Source organism: Poeciliopsis prolifica, unplaced genomic scaffold (assembly GCF_027474105.1).
Source record: "Poeciliopsis prolifica strain line A6 unplaced genomic scaffold, Auburn_PproV2 SCAFFOLD013, whole genome shotgun sequence".
In the NCBI taxonomy this organism is placed as follows: domain Eukaryota; kingdom Metazoa; phylum Chordata; class Actinopteri; order Cyprinodontiformes; family Poeciliidae; genus Poeciliopsis; species Poeciliopsis prolifica.
The window spans coordinates 5,525,302-5,544,237 of record NW_026562388.1 but is presented as its reverse complement, the minus strand read 5'-3'; the positions used below and the strand labels follow the sequence as shown (position 1 = coordinate 5,544,237).

The following is an 18,936-nucleotide window of genomic DNA, read 5'->3' as shown; positions in this document are numbered from 1 at the left end:
AGGTGTTGAATGCGTTTCTCACAGTAGCTGGAGTTACGTAACTGTCTGAAGAGTATTTTTGCACAACGCTGCTCTGCACTGGCATTCCAGTTCAGAGTGTCCAGTGTGTCGCATTATTCTACAGAGACCAATAAACTTATTTTTCTACTGACGGAGGACAAAACTGGGGTCAGGCTTTCAGGATGCAGTCAAAAGAAAACGCGCCCTCTTTCAATTCGAGGATTCTTCCATCAGAACAAAATCAGAATGAAGTTGTTCTTTATGAGGCTCCGACGTTTAATCCCACCCTCAAGTTTCAGAAAGCACACATTTCACTTTAAAATTTAGGCCAAGCCCAGATCATCACCTCTCCACCGCCATGCTTCACAGATGTAACGAGGTGTTCTGTAGCATCAATGAGTGGGGCTCTATTTACATCTCTTGAGGATAGCAGAGTCTGACCTTGAGGTGAATTTAACATCCAATCTGTGTGGATTTTTCAGTAGAATGATGGATTTTAAGTAGTTTGGGAATATGATCACAACCACACCTGGATTATGCATTTCCCCTTGGCATTGTGTAATGCACTCCTGCCTTTTTTATAGAGGCGGTTATACTCTAGTTAGTTAACAGAATGCATTTAAGTAGCAGTACCAGGGATGCTGCTTTAACTCATAGGTCAAAATGGGAAAAAAGGGCTCAGATTTCCTCATTAAGTGATATTTTTTATGGTCTATGCGCTTCCTGTTTTACTCCGGGCCACATCGATGACCTTCCTGAGAGATTAACTGCTGGTGACATGTGAGACTCGGGTGGAGACCTCGGGGCAGCAGGGGGCCGTGGCTTTCCTGACACTCCAGGACAAAACCTGTCAGCGCTGTGATCCTCCGGGACAAAGCAGGACACACCTGAGAGAGTAACGGACACCACTGGCCCCGGGGTCATGCCCGAAGAGAACACCACACACAGCTTCGCAGAGGCCTTTGTTTACTGAGGATCTTTATTATTATCATCCTGATTTCAGTCATTGATTTACAGCAAAATCGACTCACTGACTGATCACCCGTTCCTCTTCCCACTTTCCCCCCACAGCATCGCTCTGTATAATCATAATTTACTCTCTAAAATCATAAAACACAAGGGTTCATCAAATATACAGCAATAACTTTGTGTATTTATAATAATAATAAAAAAATTAAATTAAAATAACCTGGCTGTGACAGGATACAAAGACACAAACAAGGTGGATGGATTTACACAGAAAACCTGATTTTGGAGAAGCACTTTGTAACAGATTCCTGCAAAACATTTGTTTGTCAGTAACAGTGTTTCTACTGTGCATATGAGGACATTCTGTAAACTAAATGAAGCATGCTTTGTTGTGATGAAACTGTTGCAAAACGCCGAAACATCCAGTCGTCTGTGTAAATCCATCCAGGTTTTTGGCATTTATCGACTGATTGAGCTTATGATCACGTCTCCAGTGGATTATCCAGCCGTACAGTAACAGAAATCCTCTCTGGCTTAACAGCAACAGGTGAATTTTGTTGTTTTAGCGAGATGTTTGGCTCTTGAAGCGAACGTAAAAAAAAAAAAAAAAAACTATTTTCCTGGCAGTAATCGGATTTTGACCAAACCTGTGTGTTTCTTTGGACTAAATAAAATGTAAACAAAATCTTAGGCTTCTGAATGCAAACACCATTGTATTTACAACAACAACAACAGAGGCGCACGGACAAGACGCAGGAAATGTGTTGGCACGCATACACAGAGGTGCATGCACAGACTGAAAAAATGCTTCAGCACCAACACACACACACACACACACACACACACACACACACACACACACACACACACACACACACACACACACACACACACCATGCACCCACACATGATCAGCAGAGGAAAATACTGTTATTTGCATTATGTACAAGGTGTGAGAAATGGCTGCACAGACGTTTGCATGCAGTCGTGTGTGTATGGAGCAGGTTTGTGACTCCGCTGCGTCTCATAGCGCTCGGGGGATGATGGTGAACGGCAGGATGGGGCTGCTGGCCTCCAGCTCCAAGGCAGTGAGGAAACACTCTGTGGCGGCAGCGGCGTTCCCCTGAGCCTGCAGCACCTCGCCCAGACTGTTCCACACGTCATGAGAAGTGCTGACGAAGCAAGAGGCAAATTACCTTCACTGATTAAATGCAAATGAGGAAAAAGAAAAAGGGATATTTGCTAAAACAAGCATGTTGTCGCCTTCCTAAAATAATGGCCTGGGTCATTTGTTAGGCAACCAAAAAATACACAAATCACTTTTGGAAAAAACAAAAACAACTTGGGCCATTATTTTAGGAAGGTGGTGATCTGAAAGTCATGTCTTTAAGAAATATAGATATATATAAAAAGAATGATTTAAAAGAAAAGATAGATCAAAATAGTTGTGATAAAAACATACCTGTTGACCTGCACCGCATCCCTCAGGACTTTCTCAGACAGACTGTAGCGCTGCAGCTGGTGCAGAATCAAACCCTGAGGCCCATAAACATCACCACTTTATCATCACTTATAATAAACGACAAAAGAGCTTCGTAGTTTCAGTGATTTTGATCAAGACATGAAAGCATTTTTTTTACATATAATCAGGACACAATGAAAATGTTTACCAGGATCCAAAATCATCTAAATTAAATGTCAAGTGAACAAAACAAAAATAAAACATGTAGTCATTTCAAAACCACATGGAGTCCACTATGTTACATCAGAACAGATAAAGTGGAAAATATTCAGGGTGTCAAACAATTGCACCAGCAGAAGTAGATTTAGGTTTAGACATATAAAAGCTGTTTCAGCCTTTGCATGCATTATTCTACATGTTCATATTCATAACACCACTGTTAGTCATAGACAGAAAAAGTATAAATTATTTTGAGGATGCCAAGAAGATGATTTTTTTCTCTCTAAAAACAGATATTTTACTAGCGTTTTTGTAAAGTTGAGCTCTGGAATGATGGCCATTTGGACAACTGAGATCAAAGTTGCCATGTTTGGAGGAAAGCAAATTCCTCAACCCACCTGAGAAGTAAGGTGGCAGAGGGACAACGATCTGGGCCTGTACTGGACTGAAGAGTCAAGGAGCCACAACAGACCAAAGTCAGAACACACCCAGATTTGGCTTCTGGGGCCTTACTAGAGCTGCACAGAGACCAGCGATTACAAATTTCAATGGGCCGAAGCGTCGCTTCAAATAAGACTGAGGCGAAATTCTTTAAAAATGATGCGGGAGGCTGATAAAGTCAGACAGCAGATTACTGAGTTATTGCTGCTAAATGTGGTTCTAAAAGCAGCTGGATGGTTTTTCACTCATAGCTTTTCCATCTTGTTTGACAAAATCTTTTGTTGAACAAAAGTGTGGAATTTGTTGTGCTCCTGAGATTAGACTTAATTACTGTAAGGAACCCAGTAAAGACCAGGCCATTTTTTTATTATTGTAATATATGAAAGCCTTAAATAGAAAGAGGTGATTCACACTTTTGACCACAGTGCCAGGCCCACAAAAGGTGTTAAAATACAACCCACACATGAATAAAGTTTCCTATCACTTTGACATTGTATACCTGCAGTACTTTTACAATTGCATTTATATTTTTGTTTACCACTTTTGAGTTTTGCACGTTAACATAACCAAATTATACTGCATGTGTTTTTGAGTAAACGCTTAGAGTTTATTCTTGATTTATGTTCAAAAAGATGTTAGTAATTATTTCTCATCCTCTTAAAAGATCCAAAAGTTAAGAAAAAAACCAACTACACTTGTTTTGCTAGGCTTTTACTTTTGTTTCTATCACTGCCAGTTCAAGGAGTCTCTGTAATAAGAAGCATTTTCTGCATATCGGAATCATTTAGACACATTTAGAAAGTTTGAGATTCTTCAGCAGAGAGTGGAGAGGCGAGGGACAGGAAGCCTGATCAAGTCGAAGGCAATTTCTCCAGGAATTTGTCCTGCTTAGTTTAGACTTGTTTAGCAATCATGCAAACACAAGACCTCTGTTGGAAACATTTAAGCTGAGCGTTGCATGCATCAAGAAGAAATAAACAGCCACGGGTATCTAATTTAAGACTCTAATTCAGCACTGATGTAGGCTGATTTGCTCAGGGCAGTAAACGGACTGTGAATATGTACAGTATCGCTTCAATGAGGGGAAAAAAAGAAGAAGAAAAAACAGAAAAAGAAAAGGTCAAGATTACCTTAAAAAATATGACGGTGATTTGGAGTAAAACCTAAAGTTCTAAAGTTCTTTAGAACTTCAAGATTAAAGAACTGAAGATTCAAGACGTTTGCACAGCCTTGTAGAAACACAGCAGGGGTGTTGGTATCTTACCAGTCTCTGCATGGTTTTGACATGAGTCGGGTTGATGGACAGGGCTTCTTCGTACCATCGTTTGGCTTCGTCTATGTTGCCCCTCAGCTCGGCTATCTGCCCCCTCATGTACATCATGTTGTGGGAGGTGGGGGACAGGTTCGCGGCCTCCTGGGTGCACGCCGTGGCCTCTGCAGGTTTCGACATGCCGATGTACACCTCAGCTGTGGGAGAAGACAGACACACCCAGAGAGGGGAAAGGTTGCAGACTGCCAGAAAGCGGCACTTATTGGAGTAAAGCGAGGGCAAAATGGAGTTCTATCGCACAGAACAACAGAATATATGGACCTTTGGTCCCAAAGCGACGCAAACAGAGGGGCGTGCGATCTGAAGCTCTCATTACTTCGATGATGAAGACTGAGCGATATCGGCAGACCAGCAGGGAGGAAATGAACAGTCCTTCTATCTGCGCTCTAATTGGCTGATTACATTAGTCGTGTCGCCAAGCTGGAAATGACCGCCCGGCGAGAGGAGGCAGCCGGGCAGATAAACAGCAACACAAACCGCCTCTGTCAGCGTGCGTGTGTTTACGGGAGCCGTCTGCTCCTGTTTACATTCTGCTCTGCAAATGTCTGCAGCCGGTGCAGAGAGAAGAATCGGGGCTCCGGCGCACAGAGAGGGAGATCCGACATCCAATCACTGTGCTCTCAGAAAGAGCTGACGGCAGCACGCTCACCACGGCCGCCGGAGTGAGTAGGAAGAGGTAAGTTCATTATGCAGATGAATCTCTTTTCAGCTGCTTGTCACCAGGATGTTACCGTCTAGGTCATGATCTGTGCTTATTCTTAACATTTATTTTATCTGTATTGATTCCCAAGTGAGCAATTTTACAAATCATAATGCCAACTGCTTACTTAAGAAGAAAGGACAAATAAACCTGTGAATTATGACAAAACATTGTTACAGCTCCATTTCCAAAATTAAATGCTAAGAAATACAATTAAAAATACACAAACAGAACGCAAAATAATGATAATAAGATAATAACAGTAGATTATCAGGATTGTTTTATCAAAAGAAAAGGAAATGAGTGTCAAATAGTCGACCCAACTTCATCCCCATAAATTAAATTGTTAAAGGTTCCATCCATTCAGTCATCTATGGTTGGCTTGTCCTGTGATAAACATTAAATATTTGTTTCTTTTTTTTAAGCTTATTGAGGCCTTTTGCCATAAAGGATGTTCCAGGTCAAAATCTGTATTCAGGGACAACTAAGAGTTGAGAAAACCTTTTCAAGGAGACGTCTCTTCAATAAGAGTTTGCGTGAAATCAACGTGCGGAAGCAGACCTGCATGAAGCCAGATCTGAGCCAGGGTCAGCCAGGGGTGCGGGGGTCCGTGTTTGGGGGCGCTGCTCTGCAGGGAAGAGGCCACCTCCGACAGAGCCTGCTCCACCCGACTGGCTGCTATGGACGTCGCGTGCACCGAGCCTGCAGGGTGGAAAATCCATCGCTTTGTTAAGACGCACGAAAAAGCTGCCAAACCCTACTGACTGACAGCTGAGAAGCAGTTGAGCAGAAAATGACTCTTTGTTACGCGGCCAAGAGCAGAACTCACTGACCACACCCTCATGAACGCAATGAGGAGCTGAAGTGTGCGCTCTGTCGCAGTGAAGAAGCTCACACCGATACGCAGCGCACACCATGCCACACTGTTACGGTGCTGCATAAATGAGTTAAAAAAAATACACATCATGCACAAACTACAGCACACTGCCGCTCAGCAGCTAAAAACATCCAGGCTCTTTTCAATCTACGTTGATGTCAGTCTACTTTTTTAATTTTCTGATTTTAGTCAGAACACCCACTCATATGTGAAAGATGGCAGAGATGAGAGATAAAAGTGTTTATTTCAAGCTTTAAAAAAAAAGGAAAAGAGAAGTGCTGATAAGTGGATTTTGGGGAAATGACAAAAGGAAGTTTCATTTGCTCGACACAAACACAAGCTGGGAATCCTGTTTGCAGAGGCCGTTGTGGAAGCAACAGAACTAAATGAACTTCACTGATAGACCAACACAATGTAGAGCATACATGTGAATGAATGAGTTTGTTTCTACACAAACAGAGAAGTTTTAGCTGCTTTCTTATATATTTTAAGGTTAAAGTTAATATGGTTGTGATAATTGTCATTTTAAGGGATTTTGAGGGATTTTTCAGTATTCTGTATGAAAATATCTCCTGCTCCGTTTTTAACGGGTTGTCACAATAGAATCCTACACATCACTTCCTGTGTCTGTCACTTCCTAATTGGAGTGACATCCTGGATGACAGACACCTCTAAAGTCAGGAACTAATCATCAAGCTGTGGCATTTCCACAAGGAAACAGTCTGATCAGATGAACCCAGTGAGGCCGTCTAAAAGTCCCAGAGATCCGGTGAGCCTGATGTTTTCAGCTGGACACCAGGGAGGCCAATTCACTGTTACTCTGAATAAATAAAATAGAAAAAAAACACAAAACCTTCTCCATTTTAATTAAAAATAGATAGAAAACTGATTAACCAAAGATCTTTTCACAAAAATTTGATAATAAATACATCAGACTGATCGGTTTATAAAATAATCATAATCTAATTTAATCCAGTACCAATTATCTTCTGCAACCTGAATGAGAAAATGAAACTTTTGTGGACATTCCTCCTTGAATAAATGACTCTGAACCAGGACAAAAGTAGGTAGGCAGGAAAAAAATATATATAAAGATGGATGAAATAAAAGAGATACGGTGAAGGTTAGATGGCTACTTACAAACAGAAAACATGGAGGGAAAACCAAGAGTGTTAGCGTCCTGAGAGCCGCCTTGGAAAAACAAAAACGGAAGGATGGGGAAAAAAAAAACAGCCAGTTGTTAATGATTGAAAAGAGGAAGGAACAGAGAAGAAATAAAGTGCATAAGGTTTTCATTCTTCACAGGATGCCTAAGAACCACATGACCACACACAAAAGTCACGTTATTGACCCCGTTTGGTCAAATTAACGCTTTCCAAATAGCCATAAATTTGAATTAATTCACTGCCAAACTTTTTTATTTTGATTCATTCCTTGTGAGCGCTTCATGATTTATTATTTTTTTCCTGGCTTCCCAACTAAACTAAAACACACACTCACACACACACACAAAGACAAGATGGGTTTGGAGGGGAGTGAGGAAAGGAACAAACGGAAACAACAAAAATATAAAAAGGAAAAGAAGATGCAGAGCAGTAAACACAGCAGGGGGAAAAAATACATAAGAGGTATTTGAAATACTTACGTGCCCTAGGCAACTTTAATTTCTAAAGTTTTCAGTCTTTATCTTTTTAGTCATCTGATTTTACTCGGATGTAGAAAGAATCTAGATCTTTGAGTGAAACATGCCAGTTTACTTTAATCTGGTGATTAAAGTAAACCAGAGGTCCTCAAATCCAGGCCTGGAGGGTCAGAGTTTCTGCTTCACCACCCCTGAGTTACGTAATGATTTCTACATCAGGCGTCTGGAGAACTTGACTGGAAACTAAGGAAGTAATTACGCCATTGGATTCAGGTGTACTGGACCTCCTAAAAGTTGCGGGTCACTGGATTCGAGGTCCCGTCATATAGACTGATGAAATGTATTTTTTTGCACAGTTTTTTCTCAATTACTGTTCTGATGGTGGTGTTCTTTCTACAATTGGACTTTTTAAAAACAGACGATTAATCAGTTACTAAATTGGTTGAAAATTATTTCAATAATCGATTAATGAAACATGAACATATATTTTGTTTTGGATTATAATCTATAGCTTCATACATGGACAAAATATCAATATGGAGATTTTCCTTTTTTTTTTACAAACTGATCAGTTTACCACAAAAATGTCCCCTTGAGTTTCTGCTACTTAATATTTTCAGATTTTAAAACTTAGCATCATCTGTGTTAGCTGATCATTACCTAACTGATCAGATCAGGTAACTCAGGTCTGATCAGTTAGGTAAGAATTTAATGCCAGATTAAACACTGAGTGTTCTCCTCAGCTAATACCATGATTATGATTGGTGGTTCAACAGCATGCTATTGGCTTTCCTTAACAAATGGCTACAAGTTAACACTCCAACTCTGGCAGTTCTGCAAGCAAACTGCCTTTTCAGGTCACTCTGCACACCATGCTGCAGACAGGGTGCACATGAAGGCTCACTATAGTTGGAAAGCTGCTGCAGAACAACATGGTTGCAAAACGAGTGAGTCCTGGTCTTGGTGGGTGGAGGAGGAAGAGGACGGGGACGGAAAGGGGGAGGAGACGGGAGAGGAGAGAGGCCGGATGTGTTTCTGGGTGGAGTGAGAATGGGAGGAGGCTGGAAAATGTAGAGCGGCGATGAAGGGGAAGGCAGCGGAGAGGAGAGGGAGGAGATGGTGGACGGGGAGGTGGGAGAGACTGGTTCAGAACCAGAGAGGGAGGAAGAACCTGAGACTAAAACAGAGGAAATAAAACAGAAAAAGAATCATTAACAGAGCACTGAAGAAACAGAAAAGAGCAGATAGGTGATGGATTTTTACACCGCCTGGAACACAATATAAAAACAAACTTCAGTGCATTTTATTGTGACTTGATAGACCAACAAAAATAGTGCATAACTGAGAAGAGAAAAGAAAGAGGTACAACTTTTAAAAATATTTTACAAGTAATCCAAAAAGCTGCCTTCACCTTCATACCCCAAAATAAACTCCAGTGAAAACTATTGTTGTTATTAGATGTCACCTAATCAGTAAATAGAATCCATGCGTGTGTAATTTCATCTCGGTATAAATGTCACTGTCCTGCAACAGCCTCAACGACTTGTTGGGGAACTTTAGGGAACAAACATCATCATGAAGACTGGGACATTCCTGGCCGGTCAGGGGTGAGGTTATAAAACAATATCCAAAGCTCTCAAAGCTCAGTTCAGCCCATCTTATACTCTACAAGTTTGACATTTAATAGCAGAGAAAATACAACAATCAGAAGTTCTGTTATTAGATGTCATTAGATTAGTTTTCTACAAGCCATGCAGGGACACAGCAGATGTGCAGAAGAAGGCACTCCGGTCAGATGAGTTCGAAATGCAACTTTTTGACCAGCATGCAAAGCGCTGCCAGTAACGGAAAGCTAACACTGCGTCACGCCGAATAAATCATCCCCACAGTGAGACATTGTTGTGGCAGCATCATGCTGTGGCAATGCAATTCTTTAGTAGGGACAGGAAACTAAAATACAGGAAAATGTTATAACAAAAGGAACTGGACGCTATAAAAGACTCAATATCTGAAAGGAGCTTCAGGACAACAACCATAAACATCCAACCAGAGCTACAGTGGGATGGTTTTAGGTTGACGCATGTACATGTGGTGGAATATCCTAGTCAAAGTCCAGACTGGCCAACTGAGAATCAGTGGAAAGATTTTAAAATCCCTTTTTACAAAAGGTTTCCATCTAGACAGACTGGGCTGTAAAAAACTCCCAGCTGTAGTCAAAGAGACAGGCGGTTTTAAGAGTATTGACTCAGAGGGATTTTAATTATGAAAACATTTTGAAGTATTATTCTCCTCATACTCAGTTCTGCACTACTTTGTGTCAGTCCATCAGATAAAATCCAAATAATAATAATAATAAAAAAAAGCAGAGGCATTTTTCAAGGCACTATAGAGTAGATGAAAGATCCAGGAGCCCTTTGTGTTTGTCAGAAGATGTGTGTGTGTGTGTGTGTGTGTGCGCCTACCAGCATCAGGGTCACTGAAGTCGGGCAGCGTCATGGCGTTGAGCTGTCGTCTGTCTGGTATGGCCCTGTCCAGCAGGCTGCTGCCACGCCCTGAATCACTGCCACCCACAAAACCCATCAGTCGAGACAAACAGGCATTCGGTTCCTTTAGTAATCATACTTTTGCTGCACTGGTGTGTGAACCTGGGGTTGGTGAGGTTGTAAAAGCTCTTCCAGATCTGGAGCATGTGTTTACAGGTGAGCAGAGCTTCCTCTGGTCCTCTACACATGGCCTCCAGCTTCACCTTCGTATACAGCAGACTACACAGCACAAACACCGTCAGCTCAGGGTCTGCCACTCCGTCACACAGACAGTAAATGCTGTTTGGGAATGGTTCGCTCACTTGAAGTTCTCTGGATACTCGGACAGGGCCATCTCTATGATGTTGAGAGCGTCATGGTAATGTTTCTGGGCAGAGAGAAGCAGGGCCAGCAGGTGGAGGGAGTGGACGTCATCTCCTTGTAGCTGCAGCGCCTGCCGAACATACCCCAGTGCCTCGGGGATCTACACACAGGACACACACACACTCAGGACACACACTACAGGTCTTCGCTACAGTTAACATAAAACACAGCCCTGTGGAACTGAAAGGGAAGTAAATATTGTTCTTGTGTTTTGAATGCTTCAATTTTTGATTTCTAGTTTGTTGGCGTTACCTGTCTGGAAACGGCAAGCTGCAGTGCCAAATAAAAAGCTGCCAGATGGTCAGTGGGAGACATGCTCTGAGCTCTGCAGATGAAAAACAAAAACATTTTGTGCTCAGACACATTCAATCAAAAACGACATCAGTAACTTAAAAGACTTTAGAGAGAAATTTGCCTATTTTAAAGGAACAGGACAGTTCAATATTCAGACTTAACTCTAAAGTATTCAGTAAAGTATTTTTTAGAAACACATTGAAACCTCTGAAAGGCCGACAAAGCTTTCCTCTGGTAGTCCTCCTGTGTGCTTCGCAGTGATGCTGAAGAGATGCAAACACAAAATAAAAGCTTCAGATATTACAAGCACAATTACACACACATAAGAGAAAAGCACATACACCTATACAAACACCTTTTGTTTTTCTTCTTTTGTTTTTTTTTAACTTATCAATATGATGCAGTCTCTTAAGTGTTCAGGCATTCATTTCTGCACAGCTCTCTGAAGATCCCAAAGTCCTTATAACCCCAAACAAATATGCAAGTACAAAAACACACTGATGACCATCGATTATGAAGAATGAGAGTGGAATATGAGTCAGCTTAGATCACATTAGTAAGCAGACTTGCCATCAGTAGCTTTGAGGCTGTAAACCAGGCCGACGGCCAAGTGACCTTTGGCTTTGAACTCCGCTGCCTTCTCTCCCATGTCAATGACCATCTTTGCAAACTTCTCCCCTTCGTCCAACTGAAATAACAGCGAATTGAGATGTAAAACAAAACTACAAGAGAGAAACTCGGTAAAAGTAAAGCTTTACTTTCACTTCTGGAAAGACTTGTGTGCTTCTCACCCAGTGCAGAGGACCAATGCACAGTTTAACGGCCAGCAGTGGGATGGTGGGGTCATCAGGCTTCAGACGGATGCACTCTTTCAGAACCTTGACAGCACGAGCGGATTTGCCGGCAGCCATTAGTGACAAGGCGAGCTGGTACCACAAATGGAACTCCTCAAAGGCGAACTTCATGGCTCTCTCCAAGCACTGGGGACGGCAACACGGCCCGTTTTCTCAGAATTTGTTGGCCTACTTGGAAACATCAATTTGAGGAGTGTAGGTCAGTGTGGGGGTGTGGTTTTATTTTACCTCCGACAGCATCTCATACTGCCCCCTCCTGCCCAGCGCAATGGTCAGCAGATCGTACACCACAGAGGCAGACTGTAGGCTGATGATCCGATCGTTGTTGTGCTCAGGAATCCTGCTCAGGACAGCGTCCCGGTTGGCCTGACACAAAAAACAAAGGTAAATAAGTAAAATCTGCACAGCATGACAATGTTTTAAAAGTGTGACTCTATAAAGCACCTCACCATAGACTCACTGATCAGCAGCAGCAGCAGAGCTTCCTCTGTGTTCTCCTGAGGACAAAACAAACTGAAATGCAGCAAGAGAGAGATGAAGACGGACGGAGATGAGAATAACAGAGAGACTGCTTTGAATTCCTACCAACAAAAGTTATAAAAATGTCATACTTCTCGCCGGAGTACACTCGTGGGGGTCGGCTCAGCATGTAGTTCTTGCGGTAAGTATGCCCTTGCTGCGTGAGATTATCCAGGGGTGACGCTGTCGGAGGATCTTCCAGAGGAGACCAGTAGCTCTGTTCACACATTCCTCGGAGCAGGATCTCTGCGAGCTGCCGGGCTATCGTCTGCACAGTCCATGAAATTACAGACTAAGTAGGGCAGCAAAACAGCAGGAGTGCGCTGATTTGTGTGATGTTCGACTTAAACGGCAAATAGAATAAATCAGCAAAATCCTGCGCAAAAGTTTCAACATTTAAATTACCATGTTGCAATAAGCAATTCATGATGATGATAAATTAAAATGAGCTTGAAAATGTACATTCTGAGAACTGATGTTTTTTGAAACCCAGACCATTTTATTTACTGTTGTGCTTTATTTATTCTTTTTGATTGTGATTTATTTTTGATACTTGAAATGTCTTCCAGTTAAGGTGTGGAGTGTTCTGTACAAAATGGAAGTTTATTACTCTTTGAGAACTTGTATTATGCCATTGTCAGTATATTACTAGAAAAAGGTCTCAAAACAACATTACTATTGTTATTGTGACAGGCCTACATTTAAGCAGTAATTATTCTTCTTAAATCTGAAAAGCTGTCAAACACAAACTCATCCAACTACATGAAAATTATTTGGGATTTTTGGAATTAGCACCTGAGAAAAAGAAAATCTGACAGGCAGACGATGAATTCTCACCATGCGAAGGTTCTGGGTGGTTCTGGTTTCAACAGCCCGAAGAATCTCCCGAAATCTGCCCACACCCCGCGTCAGGTTTCTACACGGAAAAAACAAAAAAACAAAACACCAGAAGAGATTCTGTGACTTTTCCGGATGCACATGCCTCCATGTTGTTGACAAGATTTGGAATGTCATGTTTTGCAAATTTTAAAAAAAGAAAATATTTACTTTTTACAGCTAAAATCATATAATTAACTGACTTGAGAATTGAATAGTGATCTTTTAAGATTCCTTTCACTGATTGATGGACGGACGGACCAACATTAAAGGGGCGGATTGATAAATAAATGGACAGATGGACCAACGGAGACGGAACCTATAAATAAAAACCTCATGCCACTCTCTACTTTCTTTGAGCAGGAAGCTTCACCAGCTGTTGCCAGACTAAATATAATCCAACCTTTCTGATCCTAAAACCATATAAGGTGTGAGAAAACCTCAAAACTGCAAAGTCCTATTCACACTGTACTGCAAATATCAACCTGTTACTCGCTTTGCCAGATCACAACTGCAAAATGGGTGTTCTGCCATGTGACTGGTCTTCAACAACAATGTAAAAACTTTTCTGAATGTCAGCAGCATTTTTTAATTCTCATTTCTTTTCCAGGACCCAAAGTAAACTTTTATTAAAATCTATTCTTCCCTTTTTTTCCCATCCATGTATCTTACCCGTTTTTGAAGTGGATGACATGAGCCCTCTGCAGGCCTGTCTCCAGGAAGTAGCCCAGTTCCAGATCCTGAGCCGTTGGTCCTGGCTTTGGGCTGCGGTTCTGAATACCTGCTGATAATGCCTACAGAAACAGAAACACAACAGAATAGCAAAAGTAGGGAAACTGTTGAGACAAAATTAGAGAAAGTTATGCTTGATTTTTGTCCAAATCAATAGAAACTAACAGAGAGGACCTTTATATAGCTTCATATATTTGTTGGTTTCCTTCTGTTCAGGCGTTCTGTATATAAAGACGGCTCCGTTTGTCAGCTGGCCATCATGAGCAGAAGCACATTTATCACACTTGCTCACTGCCAGTGTAATAATTATCACACTCCCACAAGGATGGCACAACATTTCCTGGCTCTAGAAGTAGCTGGTAAGTGTTTGTGTTCTAGTTTCTCCCCCTCAAACACAAACCTTCTCCGCTTCTTGCAGGTACAGCAAAGCAATGTCTCCGGACTTTTCATAACAGGTGATGATTTCCTGCTCCCGTGCTGCTGGGCTCCGATTGGCCGACGGTGAACCGGAGTTTGACAAAGAGAGAGAGGAATCCGGGACCTTCTCTAGACACAAGCCTGGGAGAGATCAGCGAAACGGAAAAGGAAACAAAATATGACAGAAGTTTTAGTAAGCTTAACTGCATCAGGTCTCAAAATATAGTTTTAATATCTTAATATATCAGATTAGTTCAGTTGAGTTAGAGAGATACTGTGTTGCCCCCGTGTGGAGATAAAAAGCATTACCACAGAGATTAGTGGAGACTGGATTTAAGATGTGAAAATGGAGGCTAAGAAGGCCATGAGGTACAAATGAGTCTGTGTTTACCTTTGGTGGCGTAGGCCTCTGCTATCATAGACAGTCTGTACACAGGAGCTCCAACCAGCTGCAGGTCATCCAGGTTCACCCGGCTGTAGTGACCTGGAAAAGCAGAAGTTCTCTGTTCAGTTCCTGCACTGTGGACATCTATTAGAACAAGAATCAGCTCTTCAAAGAGGCCAAACATCTGGATTAAAGTCTTCTTGGTCAACACACTGTGTTCGTACATAATCTGTTTTAGGCATTTTCAGGTCTGGAGAAGTTGGAGTGAGTGGAAGACTGTAGACTGATATTTAGATTTTCTCACTTTATTCGCTATTCTCTTGTCTAAAAATTTATTTATTCCTCCATTCATCCGCTTTTCCATTATTTATTATTTATCCATGCATTCATGTTTCCATCGATAGATTCATCATTTTTTCCAGTATCCATTATCCCACTAGCCTTTCCATGTATAAATTCATCAATTTATTGTTATATTATTCATCCTTCCACGCTTTCATGTTTATGGTACATCAAGGAAAATCTGTATTTATCACAGCTGATGCCGTCATTGAAATCCTTAACAATAATATCTCCTGTCATAAACTCCGATTTCTGCTATTATACAAGGGTTTTATGAGGTTTTTCCATGCATGTTAATATCTCGTTGTGAAATATCAGAAGTTTTATATCTTTTTCTTTGTGATAGAAATGCACCACAAACCTATAGTTTGTGGTGCCTATAGTTTGTAGTAAACAGAAACTTTCCGTAGGTAGGAAAGAAGAAAAAATGCATTCGAACTACTTGGACTATTTCCGAGTTATTATCGCAGGATAATAAATCATCTGACAGTTTTGATTGTGTCTCTTTTGTGTTGGTCTGAATGGTTTAAAGGGCTGTTTTCATCTTAAACTCATGCAGACAGACAGAAATATGCAGTGAATAAACCGATTTCCAATCAGTTTTTTGCACCAAAGAGTTAAGAACAAACACTGAGCTCTATAAATGTACATACATTTGAAATTTAAAATTGACATTTGTGACTGCAGACAACATAGACCAGCAAATACCGCAGTGAGCATATTGCGAGGAAACGCAAAAGTGTTGCAAGGTAATGCAAACGAAAAAAAAAAATCCTCCGTGTCCCCTGAGGGCTCTGTACACCATCATTTAAAGTCAGAAAGCATCAAACAAAAAAAGACAAAGATTACCTAAAGCATCACTGTATTCTCCTTCAACATAACAGATTTTGGCCATCAGGAGGCTGGCTTCTTGGAGGTAATCGGCCTGAAGAAAAGTTAGATGGAAAGAGTTACATTTGTACAAAAAGTCATCCAGTCAGTGATGCATCAGGTGCTCTTTTCTGAGTTTACCTTGAGGTTTCCTCGGTCCAGAGCAGCCGTAAGGTGCTTCTTGACCTCCACCAGTTTGGACCGTGTGCCTCGGGGGCTCGAACCCTGTTTGATGGGATGTTCTTTCAAGTACGTCTGGAGCTTGGATTCTCCCAACAGCAATTCACCTAAATCATCTTATACACAGAAAGGCAAAGCACTTTAAGAACGACAGCAACTAGCGAAGAATAAAAAAATGACAAGTTACTTCAAAGGAGAGAAAACTGTAGTGTAAGCACCAAATACAATAGCAGAAAGAAAAAAAAAGCATAAATGGGACAATTTTATCCAAAATTATAAATTTTTAAATGAATATGCCCTGTCAGTGGTCTCCATTTAACAGGATAGAAAATATTCTGAGCTTTAACAAGTAACACAGAAACACCACAAATACCAGGAAGAATTAGGTACCAAGAAAAGCTGAAGCATTCCCTAATCCTAGTATAGATCCTAGTCACAAACCAGTGCTCAAAGCTCCAGTGGATCAAGTTTATTTCCACAACAGGAGCATTACTGAAAATAAATAAAGACATAAAAATTTTTAAAAATCATCAAGTCTAGGCTCCACCAAACTAAACTTCAGTCAAGAGCTTGGTTTTAGTCTGCAACATAATGACACATTTTATAGAAGATTGTGTAAATACTCAAAGTAGTACTTTGCAGGTCTTTGTTTTACACACAAGTTATACTGAAACATTATGACTCTTTTTGCCTCCTTACTTCAGCAGATCCTGTTTTAAATGCTACCCTTTCATTTGTGGAAGTCCATATCAGGACTGATGTTTCAGGTTCTGAAAAACATGAACTATTTCTCAGTAAAGTGACACAGAGGGAGGGAGACCTGTCAGCAGAAACTGACTGATGCTTTCCTGTCAATGGAGTTCTCCTTCATCTTTTTGCCAGATTAAGCTTTTCTCAGAGCAGATTGTAAAAGTTCACAGCTGCTGCCAGAATGTCCCATCCCCTCCTCAGAGCACGAACGCTCGCAATTCAGATTCAAAATTCAAAATACTTAATTGATCCAAGAGGGAAATGAAATGGTGTTGTGACTCATTCAATTAAAGAGTTATTGCAGATTATGGCTGTACTGTAGGAAAGATGTTCTCCTTCCATGAAACAAATGGCAACTATTTTGAAAACAACGAAACTTTGATGCACAAATTTTAATTTACTGTTGGTTTATTCTAGTCCACACAAGGTCCAGTCCACCTAAAACCTTCAGATTGACCCAACAGCTTGGATTTCGAACATATTCACATAAGTGGCTCCAAAGTACCCTCGCAACTTGTGCAAATCTGTCATTTTCTTTCCTAAAGTCCTGTGCATGCTGGTTTGTAAACAACACCATCAGTATCGCAATATGAACATCACGATACGTCACCATAACGCTTCCTATTAAGAGTTAGCAGGTGGAGGTCAGTGACAGAAAGTCACTTTTGTGTTTCGGCGAACGACGTCGCTGCTTAGAGCAAAGCTTGAGACGTAGAGTTAGTGAACGCTTTATTCTGAATAGTTCGGCTCTAATTAACCCCAACGAAATGTGATAAGTAAAACTAAAAACAAACACAAAGTGCTGAAGCCCGCTAGCATCCAGAAATCAATCAATGTAACGACGGATGTGGAGCGAGAGAGAACATTATTTTGTCTCATTTCACTTTAACTTTCTCGACTAAATTACTTGCCGTACAGGACGAGCATGTCACACATGTTTGAATGGACAGTGGTGACCCGGACCAGGTCATATCCTAAAATTCAAGGCGTGGTAGTGGAAATCAACCTAGCGTGGAAACATCATTTCTGATTCGCTCTCTTTAGTTCGAACCGTTTTATTGCCTCTTAACAAAACGGAGTGCAAAGCATCCTGCGTTATGAGATGCTGCTGTCAGGAAGTAGGAAAGACCCAGGCCGGGTGGAAGGAAGGCCTGGTGAATAATGCTACCGCTGCGGGACGAGCTTCCTACCGTTGGATATAAGTTTCGCCGGCAGCTGCCGAACCAGCTCCGGTATCTTGTCCCACTGGCCCTCCGAGCGGCAGCGCTCTATCTCGGTCTCCAGTCGTGATCCAGACTTCCTCGCCGTCATGTTTCGTGACTAAGGGGGGAGACTGGACTCGGTGAGAAACACCACAACAACAGGCTTCCTCTCTCTCCCTCCAGCTGGAACAAGCAGTCAAGCTCACACTTAAGCGCAACACGCAGGCTTCCTGTGAAGGGAAATAAAGATATAAAACAGTGACACCCAGCGGTCAAGAGGGTATGATTCTACAATAGACCTTTTTCACGATTCCCCGGGTTAGAAAGCGGATGTGGGGTTGGACAACTTTCGGTGGCTATAGTGTTAGCATTAAAAGACTAGGAAAATGGCTCAGTCTCGGCGCAGTTGCTTTTGTTCAGTCCCTGGTTGTTCATGTGGGGCAAGAAAACAGCCTTATCATGCGTTCCCTACGGACCGGACTTTTGCATAAAGACGGGGCGCACTTTCGTATGTAGCCGCCACTTCACACCGGAGGAATTTGTTAGCGGATTAAAAGTGTGAAGCTGTTCCTTCCCTGTTTGCCTGGAATGACTTCACTGCACCGGCAATGAGAGAGTCTGCTTTCGAGAGGGCTAAGAAACGGCAGTTTGTCCTCTCTCAGAAAGCTAGCCAGGCTGAAGATGCTACTGCGGACCATGACTACTTGGCACATCCACGGTCAGGGAGGGCCGGGGCAATCGTGCGCATGCGCGGGGCCGGAGGTTGTGCGCATGCGCGGGGGCCGGACGGTTGTGCGCATGCGCGGGGGCCGAACGGTTGTGCGCATGCGCGGGAGCCGGACGGTTGTGCGCATGCGCGGGGGCCGAACATTTGTGCGCATGTGCGGAGGCCGGTCGGTGGTGCGCATGCGCGGGGACTGGATGGTTGTGCGCATGCGCGGGGCCAGGGCGGATGTGGGGTTGGACAAC

At 42.0% G+C, this 18,936-nt stretch overlaps 1 protein-coding gene across 4 annotated transcripts; it reads right to left on the bottom strand.

Annotated features, from left to right (window-relative positions):
- Nucleotides 1-960: 960 nt before the first annotated feature.
- On the bottom strand, nt 961-18,162 carry ttc7b (tetratricopeptide repeat domain 7B). 4 transcript variants are annotated; one of them, XM_055038774.1, is made up of 23 exons: nt 17,956-18,162; nt 15,977-16,131; nt 15,815-15,890; nt 14,630-14,722; nt 14,222-14,379; nt 13,762-13,883; nt 13,051-13,129; nt 12,306-12,481; nt 12,144-12,207; nt 11,923-12,060; nt 11,632-11,820; nt 11,411-11,528; nt 11,046-11,103; nt 10,799-10,871; nt 10,486-10,646; nt 10,286-10,402; nt 10,103-10,200; nt 8,545-8,817; nt 7,139-7,189; nt 5,683-5,823; nt 4,356-4,558; nt 2,432-2,505; nt 961-2,141 (listed from the first exon to the last, which is right to left on the bottom strand). In XM_055038774.1, exons 1-23 carry the CDS (start codon nt 18,074-18,076, stop codon nt 1,994-1,996), a joined length of 2,886 nt encoding a protein of 961 aa, XP_054894749.1. In that variant the 5' UTR covers nt 18,077-18,162; the 3' UTR covers nt 961-1,993. The 4 variants fall into 4 exon arrangements, with proteins under 4 accessions (XP_054894749.1, XP_054894746.1, XP_054894747.1 ...); XM_055038771.1 differs by lacking the exon at nt 7,139-7,189; XM_055038772.1 differs by lacking the exon at nt 8,545-8,817.
- Between the last annotated feature and the right edge of the window lie 774 nt (nt 18,163-18,936).

Excerpts from the sequence above, each read along its gene's own strand:
- ttc7b (XM_055038774.1), bottom strand. The coding sequence starts at position 18,076 with ATGACGGCGAGGAAGTCTGGATCACGACTGGAGACCGAGATAGAGCGC. Across the intron at positions 15,891-15,976 it reads TGGACCGAGGAAACCTCAAG|GCCGATTACCTCCAAGAAGC; the intron begins GTAAACTCAGAA and ends ACTTTTCTTCAG. Across the intron at positions 10,647-10,798 it reads AGCTTGCCGTTTCCAGACAG|ATCCCCGAGGCACTGGGGTA; the intron begins GTAACGCCAACA and ends TCCTGTGTGTAG.